Here is a 9,139-nt window from a genome sequence, read left to right as displayed (position 1 = left end):
GCTTAAGTTTCCTATATCAATCTATTGTTTTCAAGTGAATAAAGTCCATAATTAATAGTTCCACAGTCCAATTTATGATCCAATCGTTCCCTATGACTTAACAAAATGTGAACCTTAAACATTTTTGCAAGGTAAATGAAATAGTTTTTATTGAAAAATGCTAGGTACATTACATGTAGGGTCAGCTAGATCCTTTGGATTGACAATTTTGTCAGAGGTTCTCGCTAGTACTACAATAAGATTAACAGAGTAGGGGAAACCCATAATAGGGAGCATGTGCCTCCTTTATTTAAATTGAGATTGTCTTGATGTATGATGGAAGAGCATCATTACCAGATGACAATAATGCACAAAATTTGGGGCTACTCTCCTTAGTTATTTAATGCATGTCACACCAACCTTGGATATATCGAGCCCTTTAAATGCTCCACGTAGAGTTTAATCAAGGAGGACAGAGAGCAAGCAAGAGCTTCCATTCTTAAAAGCATGCCACTTGTCAATGTGTTGGCCTAATGTGTGCTATATGGGGCTAAGTAAGTTTTTAAAGTCATGATGTTGTGCAACTAATACTTGTAAATCCTAATTGTCTTGCAAGTTGTGTGTGGTGTTGAGTGGCAAAAAAAACCATGCTAGGTCATGGATTTTTTAAGAATTAGATTCTAGTGGGGGAAAGACATTATTTTTAGCTCAATCAAATCGATAGGGCTGATTGTATGGAGGAGCGGGGAGACAAGCTCCATCAAGCATAACCCATCATTATGGTCACCATCGTCATCGCCATCATCAAGAATCAGCGATCACAATCACTATGAATGAAAACATGTGGCGGTCCATTTGCTAAAAAAATTGAGCCAAAACTCAAAAAGGCAAAGAATGTTAACAATTTGAAGAGGTAGAATCCCTGTCCATCAACCAAGTAAAGTGGTGAATTTTTAAAACTCCAGATTCCTCGTTATCGGTCACCACAGCCACTGGATCTAGGCCGTGGCATCCAACGGCTGACATTCTGTCGCAAAGAAACAAACGAAGCATTTTCCCGCGTGATGGATTCAGCAGAACGCACCCAGCACGCAACCTTCATCGCCAAAACCTTAATTCTGCTGTGGATGAGATGTCGCCTTTGTGGGTCATCAGAGCAATCCTATATTCTGCTGTCATCGTCTCCTCTTCCGAGGATCCTCAACAGAACGAATCCTTGTCTGCAAGCGCTGGGGAGCATTCCTACTCTGCTTGTCAACATCGTGCCATGCACGTGCATCAAAAAGTAGGTCCTGCAAATTACAGCAAATGTAACCTTGATCGAAACTCTGCAGATTATAAAATTTTCCGACATCATCCCCCCCAACGAGTCCCCATCCCCATGGAGCGTAATTCGAGAATTACTGTGGGTTCCTTGAGTTTTCATGGCAGGGTCCAAGCTGCAACGCTCGGCTTGTAGTTTTCATTTGGACCACTAGTGAACTGGTATGTATGCCATTTTCATTGGCGAGTACAATCACTGATGGGTCTGCATGTGCCTGTGCCATATACATGTGTGTGACATGTATGCATTTACATGTTTATGTGTAGTATGGATGTAGTGATTGTTATCCTTGGTTTTGTATGGTTGTGTAACTTTGCATGCACATAGGAGTCCGCATGTATCTGTATGCATGTCATTGTGGCTCTGCCGGTCTCTGTGTATCATCTCGGAGATTTTGGTATGATGTACACATTTTGTGCATGCATACTTGTATACAGTTCTGGTCGTCAATATGGATGAAGATTGCTTTGCAACATATTCTTCTGTTGAATCATCACTGATTACTGTGCAGCATCAGGCATCCAAGTGATCAGCATGTTTGAGTTCTGCCATCTTCAGCTTCCAGAATGGAGTTGTGAAGCAAAGATTTCCTTATGTGATTTATCTTTGGAGGAAAGGGTTTAAGACATGAAGCGCTCCCCGCTCACAAGGTAAGTTATAGTGAGACTATGTTTCTTATGTTCTCCTAATGTAAATCAAACTAATGCTTGTTGCCCTTTTCTGTCTCAGCTTGTTGAGAGATTTTTTCGCCAAGGCAGAGGGCAGCATATTTACCAGGGATGATGGGTCCAATTTATCAATTTCAAAGCACTGTAAGGAATGCACCCAAAACGGGCTTCCACGCTATCATTCTGCCACCTGTGAACGTAATCATCAACTAGTCTTGGAAGCCAATGCGGGCTCCTCACTGTGCCCCATAAGCATTCATATCCCAAATAAGCCCATTCAGAAAGAACAGCGGCCGTGGATTTTTGGTGCTGTACAAGATCCTAGACGCAGGGTTATTCAAAGGTTGAACCAATTTTTTCTTCTAGCTCGCTCAGTCTCGCTAGCCATAGACCCTCTTTTCTTCTATGTCCTAACAATCAGACGAGAGCAACCATGTGTGTATGTTGATGGCTTGCTCGCTGCAGTAGTGACATTACTCAGGACAGGTTTTGATGCAGTGCATCTGCTCCAAATTGGGCTGCAATTGAAGCTGGCGTATGTTTCCAAAGAGTCCTTAATTCTTGGCTGTGGAAGCCTTGTTTGGGATGCTCGTGAAATAGCTTTCCATTATCTTCGCCCTGGTGGAGGTTTCTTATTTGACCTTTTTGTTATATTGCCAATACCTCAGGTATATTGTTTAATTTTGTCTCTAGCAACATTATGAATTTTGGTAGGGATGTGTGAGTCTGCACATGCCAAAGGGTTCTCCATGCATATTGACACATTGGGGACATCACTCATTTTTCTTATGCTTCCAAAGTCTTTGAGTATCTGAGTATGCAGACTTTTGTCTTGATGTAGGCTCATGTATGTATGATATATGGGCGAGCATAGATTGATAAATAATTTTACATCACCAACCACATTAGTGGGGATGTCTTAGTGTTGGATCTATTCAACCCCTTGTGGATTACAATTTGTGACTTGTTGTCAAGATATTATGCTCGTGTAATGTTGAGGATTTATTATCATTATCATAATTAATATAAAAAAAGTGTAGACATAATTGTAAGAGAGTAAAAATCAAAATGGCAAAAGCTAAATGTTTAGATTAAAATAAAATAAAAATAAAAATGAGTACCCGAGAGCACCACTCTTCTGGGAAGCACAATTTAAGTGTCACTTTAAGAAGAGGACTTCCAAGTTTGGAGATAAGGGCCTCAAGTTGAAATAGAAGTATGAAAAAGCAAAAAGCTAGCCATTCACCTTCTTCACCTAGTATTGTAATTGATACATTGGGGGAGGAGGACAAGAATCCAAAAAAGGGCACTACTCTCTTAAGACTACGGGCAAGTTTCTTGTCTTACATTCATGAGTTTCTAAATATAGCACAATATCTTGTCCAGGACCTCTAAAAGTCTCTCTAAAAGCACTTACGTCCAATTTGAGCGATCCATTACAATTCTATACTTATCTGTTGGTCAGACACAGAGAGGGTGTCCAAGCATGAGGGCGTATAAACTCAGCATATAGATTCTCTATGCCATCGACATTAGGAATCTCTACGCCATTGATTGAGCATAAGCTGAGTCGTTTGACACAGAGAGAGTGTCTGAGCACAAGGATAGGCTGCATTCAAGAGAGTATTCTCTACACTTGATCATATATGTACACTTCAAACTATTTATGTTAGTAGATGAAGTGTGACTGACACAAAGTACCAAGGGTTCCTCAATCCTAAACGATTTTGGGAAAGTACTGCTATGGACTTCTTTTTTTAGCTCCTGAACAATAACACAAGCAGGCTCATTTCGTTTTTGTGAAGAAGACAATCAAAGGCAGTCATATGACTAGGTTGATCCTTGCATAGAATTTCAGATGTCATTGGATGCGAGAGTCTATTGTGTCAGATAGAGATCCTAGGATTAGAATTTACTGGTTTTTATTGGCGGGCAGTGTGTGAAGAATTTTAGTGCTACACTCAAGTTTCTTCGTCGTTTCATCCAGAAATAGATGGTCAGAGATTATTAATTTGGTGGTTTTGAACTTGTTGGAGTGTTATGTCTCTGACCATAAATCTGAGTGGGATAAGTATTTACCATTGGTGGAGTCTGCTTACACACAGTTAAGAGTTCTATTAGGAAGGTACCTTATGCAATGTGGCAAGGTCGGGCTATCTTGTGCACCAAGGATAAGATCTTTCAGGCAGATGTAGATGTTGAGTACTATATTGTAGCTTTGATAGCATGTCAGCATGGCAGTGGAAGCGAATGGATGTTGAATTTAGGCAGCAACTGGTGCAGTGACACACCTCTTTGAGTGCGGATAGCCAGACAACTGGACTCGCCCTCAAGGGGCAGAGTGAGAATGCAGGACAAGATGGAGACGGATAGACCCAAATGCAGCTGCTCTGATGCTATAAGAGATAGAGTACAGAGAGGGGACCTAGGTTCTGCTATATAGGTGCCGAACTGGGGCTGGCCAACCCCAACATGGGGACACTCTAAATAATGCTGATTCTTTTGTATCACAGTGGATTTTGAATTTTGGCAAATTGGTTTTTCATGCTGATGTGACCTTTTCATAAGCAATCATAAGTACCTGTTTTTCTGTGCTTCTATTTGCAGGTTACCGTGTGGTTATTAGTACCACACATGATTAGCAGTGGAGATGTGGGATCCTTAATGGCAGTTTTATTCACAGCAGTTTTTTGTCAATTCATTCCCAAAATTTTCCATCTGATTTTCCTTGCACGCAGCATTAGGCATGTGATAGGCATCGTCTTTGGAGCAGTTTGGTGGGGTTTTGCTTTGAATTTGACAGCGTATCTTGTTGCTGCTCATGTAAGTTTCTTCCTAATCTCTTCAGAACAGAAATGCTCCTCTTTCCTTCTGCATAAATCCTGTAGCATCACCAGCGAGCTTAGAATGTATGTTGTTATCAGCCATGCTAGATAAATGAGGGTTTTGGGTTATCTTACATGTACCTTTGATCTTTCTATAACAGGCCATCTAAAGCATTACTATGTTGAGTGGATTTGATGTGATGGTTCTGCTTATCCATGTGAGATACAATTTAAAGATTCCCTTTCTGACTCCAGTGAGCTTCTACAGGTGGCTGGTGCTTGCTGGTATCTGCTGGCAAGCCAACGGGTTGTGGCGTGTTTGTTTGATCAACTTAAGGAAGGAAACAGTGGTAATTTTACATTTTTGGGCTGTCCTCAGCCCATCACATACCAGTCTTTTCCATTGGAGAATGCAGCTTCTTCATCAAGCAATCAGACTAGTTTCTCTTTTTGCTTTAAACGTCAAGACACTCAAGGCTACAATTACGGGATTTTCCAGTGGGCAGTACCATTATTGACCGGTCGCACATGGTCGACGAAGCTACTGTTTCCCTTATTCTGGGGTCTGATGACTCTGAGGTGCTGCTTTGATAGCGCAAACACAATTCTCTGTGTCGATAAATTGTTTCAACTATTTACAGAAGAGTTTTTTGTATTTCTGTACAGTTCGTTTGGTAATGCATTGCAGCCAAGCAACCACAGCTTGGAGGTGTTATTCAGTATTGCAGTTATCACATGTGGCCTGCTTCTCTTTAGTTTACTGATCGGCAATATTCAGGTTACTGCAAGAGCATACTAAATTTTCCTCTCGTTAATCGCTTTTGTCAGTTGATGTGCCCATTACTAATTGCCAATTTGGCCTGGTAGGTTTTTCTGCATTCAATAACGGCTAAGAAGGAAGCGATGAAGCTAAGGCTACGGGATCTCGAACGTTGGATGCGCCGGCGGCAGCTTCCTTCACGACTCAGACACAGAGTTAGAAGGTATGAACGCCATCATTGGGCGGCAACACGGGGTGTGGATGAAGTGGATATGATCCATTGTCTACCTGAAGGGCTAAGGCGGGACATTAAGCAACATTTATCTCTGGATCTTGTTCGACGAGTGAGTTTTTTTCTTTGGTGCTTTTGTGAGTATTGATGATTCACATTCGTTAGTTTCTCGCTTCAATGGTATGGCCTCCCAACTTTAGGTTCTTAATATATTTGCAGGTGCCACTGTTTGAACGCATGGACAACTTGGTGTTGAAGAACATTTGTGAACGTCTGAAGCCACATCTTTACGTCAAGGACGAAGTGGTAATGTCTTTTTTGTGGTACCACCATGTTTTAACTTTCTTAGCTCATCAACCGATTTATGGCATGTTTTAATCTATTACTTAGTCAATGGATGCTTTTGAACAAAAAATTCCTGCATCACACAATCTGTATGTGCCATATATTCAAGAGAGGTGTATTTTCTGCATTAAGCACCGCTTGGGTGGTCATTTCAATTCACCAAGTTGGATCACACCTCAATGGCAGATTAGTATGATCTGCACTAAGCACCGCTTGGGTGGTCATTTCAATTCACCAAGTTGGATCACACCTCAATGGCAGATTAGTATGATCACAGGTTTTAAAAACAGAACAGCTTGTTAGTTATGGCTGAACAATGATACATTCACAAGCTTCTGAGTCTTTTCTAAAACTTTCACCTCCCTAATTTTTGAGATGCTATCTCACATGCCCCTATATTTTGCATTGCCCCTTTTTATTGCGGCCCAGTCATCAACGTAGAATTGGTTGATTTTGTACTTGTGAAACTCTCTGCTACCCTACTTGCAAACCTCGAGAGAATCACTGATTGGTCAAATATGTACTTCCAAGCTCCTCTGCCTCCCTACTGGCAGCTCTCCTATTTTATTCATTTCCTTACAAGATTCCCTCTCGATTCCCTCCCAACCCCACTTCTTGCCACTGAGGAGACTTCCACATCGTACCCTTATAAAAGTCAGATGAGCAGATTCGAACCAACTACCAGCGGCATAACGATTTTCAGCTGCTACCCCATAACCAAGCAAGTGGCGGCATTGAGCTGCCCTGCACTGCCAACCCATGCCATAAGAAAGGCTCGCAAGCCTAAATGTCTGCGATCTCCTCCTCAGCTGCCCATTGCCCTCAGTCCTTTGCATGTTCTGTGCCCGTCTCTCTGCGCTTGTCTATCCATTGCCTTGCGCGCACGACCTCCTGTCTGACTGCGGCGTTGCCCAATACTTGGCACCGTATCTGATTTGATTCCTTGTAATTTCAGTGATTTGACCTCCCCTACTTGCAGAAACTGCAAGGGAACTACAACCTTAAATCTATATTGGGTCTATTGAACACTCCCTCTTGGCAGCCATCTCTTCTGCAACAGTGGGCAATCTCTACATTGATAAAAGTCACCCCTAACAGTATGCGTGTAAAGCACTAGGCCCTTACACTGGACACGATTCATCAGCTGCAGCACAGGGGGTTAAATCGAATGTGAGGAGGTCATGGTTTCGAAGAATGTGGTTTAGTTTGCATTTGGACTTAGATAGCTGGACCAAGATTCTTCCTCTACTCTTTCAAAGGTTACAAGGCCTGGAGTTGATTCTTTGGCACATCCTCTCTGTTATTCCCAAATGCATGTTACACACACATTGTTTCTAATTAAAAGCTGAAGCAGTATCAGGCTTTTTCTTGCTTGATGGGTATACTTGTTGACCCTCAGGTTATCAGAGAAGGAGATCCAGTGCATCGAATGCTTTTCATAGTACGAGGACACCTCCTCAGCAGTCATGCTTTAAGCAATGGAGATTCAAGTGTCTGCTGTTTAGGCCCTGGAAATTTTTGTGGTGATGAGCTTTTGACATGGTGCCTCAAAAGGCCATTTGTGGAACGCCTTCCCCCATCGTTTGCGACCCTCAAATCTGTGGATGTTACAGAGGCTTTTGGACTTGAAGCACAAGATTTCAAGTTCGTAACTGAGCACTTTCGTTACAAGTTTATAAATGAGGACTTGAAGAGAACGGCAAGATATTACTCTTCCGGGTGGAGGACTTGGGCGGCGGTGAGTATCCAGCTTGCTTGGAGGCGTCATCAAGCCAAGAAAGCCAAGCTGCCTGCAGTTGAGGCTGTGGAGATGGCTCGATCATTGTCGGAGCGTGACCGCATTCGACTCTATGCAGCCATGTTCAGCTCACACAAACCTCAGGATAACTTACAGTAGAGACTAGAGTACGTCTTATAAAAGGTCACATGCTTGCACTTCGTATTTCTTAGGAGGTTGCATACATTCCATACATCCTCATTTTTACTGTGGACGTTTTCTAGATGTACCTTGTACACATTATTAAGGGACTTTTTAAGGGACGTTTTTAAGGGACTTACATTTCTGGGCCATTCATGCAATGATTGCAAGTTATGTAAGTAGCATGATTAACAGTTAATGCAACGAGAGAAATGGTTCATGAACAAACAACCTCAGAACTAAGCAAAAGGCCCTAAAGACCTAACAGAACAGAAACTACATCATGTGCATATGATCCAAATGCCCAATACAAAAGACCAAGGAAACAACTAGTAAAAATGCAATCAAATACATGAAGCAATCGAGCTAGCTGCTAGTATCTCTCTCAGAGCTTGATCTCTCGAGTAGATTGCCAATCAAAAAGTAGCACCATCACATAAAGATTCTCATGGGTTGGTGCATCATCAATCTCCTCTATAAAGAACCTTATGAGATGGAGAAATCAATAGTAGTGCTTCTATGCAAAACACATGTGTGCCACAAACTTTGTATCCAAAAATCTTCTCAAACATGTGAATGTCAGGAACGGAGAAACAATAAATGATGACTAGTTTCTTCTAATCAAAAGCAGCTAACAAATATTTTGCTCCTCTTGAAATGCCAAACAAGTACTTTGCTTTGCTTTGAATGGAAACCACACAATCTAGTTTTGTTCAAAATGGATCTCTTTGCTCCCCTAATGTAAATTGTGTACACAACAATTTAGTTTGCACTCACTTCAAGTAAAATTTATGGAGTCCCCTACTTCTAGTTTAAGTAGGTTCAAATGAGGCCTTGGCAATTTTTGTCCTGTGAGATTATTTATATAGAAAAACATGGTATATTACTTTAAGAAACATCAAGAACTCCACACACACACACACACACACACACACACACACACACACACACATAGTGAACTGGGCCGTGGTTGCATTTCTAGCCACGTAAGGTGGGAGAAATTCCACTTAATCATGCAGAAGAGAGTCGAGACTTATGAATCATTTGATCCAATCCTATAATCTATGAGTACGTCCTGCTGTCGAAGG

At 41.7% G+C, this 9,139-nt stretch overlaps 1 protein-coding gene across 1 annotated transcript; it reads left to right on the top strand.

The window, feature by feature from the left end:
- Window positions 1-1,125: 1,125 nt before the first annotated feature.
- On the top strand, window positions 1,126-8,673 carry LOC147433433 (cyclic nucleotide-gated ion channel 2-like). The gene is made up of 9 exons (XM_086492991.1): window positions 1,126-1,464; window positions 1,815-1,953; window positions 2,033-2,639; window positions 4,579-4,794; window positions 5,065-5,375; window positions 5,463-5,574; window positions 5,664-5,900; window positions 6,008-6,094; window positions 7,533-8,673. The coding sequence occupies exons 2-9, from the start codon at window positions 1,931-1,933 to the stop codon at window positions 8,028-8,030; spliced, it is 2,091 nt and encodes a 696-aa protein (XP_086349117.1). The 5' UTR covers window positions 1,126-1,464; window positions 1,815-1,930; the 3' UTR covers window positions 8,031-8,673.
- The last annotated feature ends 466 nt before the right edge of the window (window positions 8,674-9,139 follow it).

Source organism: Adiantum capillus-veneris, chromosome 20 (assembly GCF_014529385.1).
Source record: "Adiantum capillus-veneris isolate H3 chromosome 20, ASM1452938v2, whole genome shotgun sequence".
In the NCBI taxonomy this organism is placed as follows: domain Eukaryota; kingdom Viridiplantae; phylum Streptophyta; class Polypodiopsida; order Polypodiales; family Pteridaceae; genus Adiantum; species Adiantum capillus-veneris.
Note: the sequence above shows the minus strand (reverse complement) of the source record. Positions and strands in the feature narration are given on the sequence as shown.

Excerpts from the sequence above, each read along its gene's own strand:
- LOC147433433 (XM_086492991.1), top strand. The coding sequence starts at position 1,931 with ATGAAGCGCTCCCCGCTCACAAG. Across the intron at positions 4,795-5,064 it reads CGTATCTTGTTGCTGCTCAT|GTGGCTGGTGCTTGCTGGTA; the intron begins GTAAGTTTCTTC and ends GAGCTTCTACAG. Across the intron at positions 5,376-5,462 it reads TGGGGTCTGATGACTCTGAG|TTCGTTTGGTAATGCATTGC; the intron begins GTGCTGCTTTGA and ends ATTTCTGTACAG.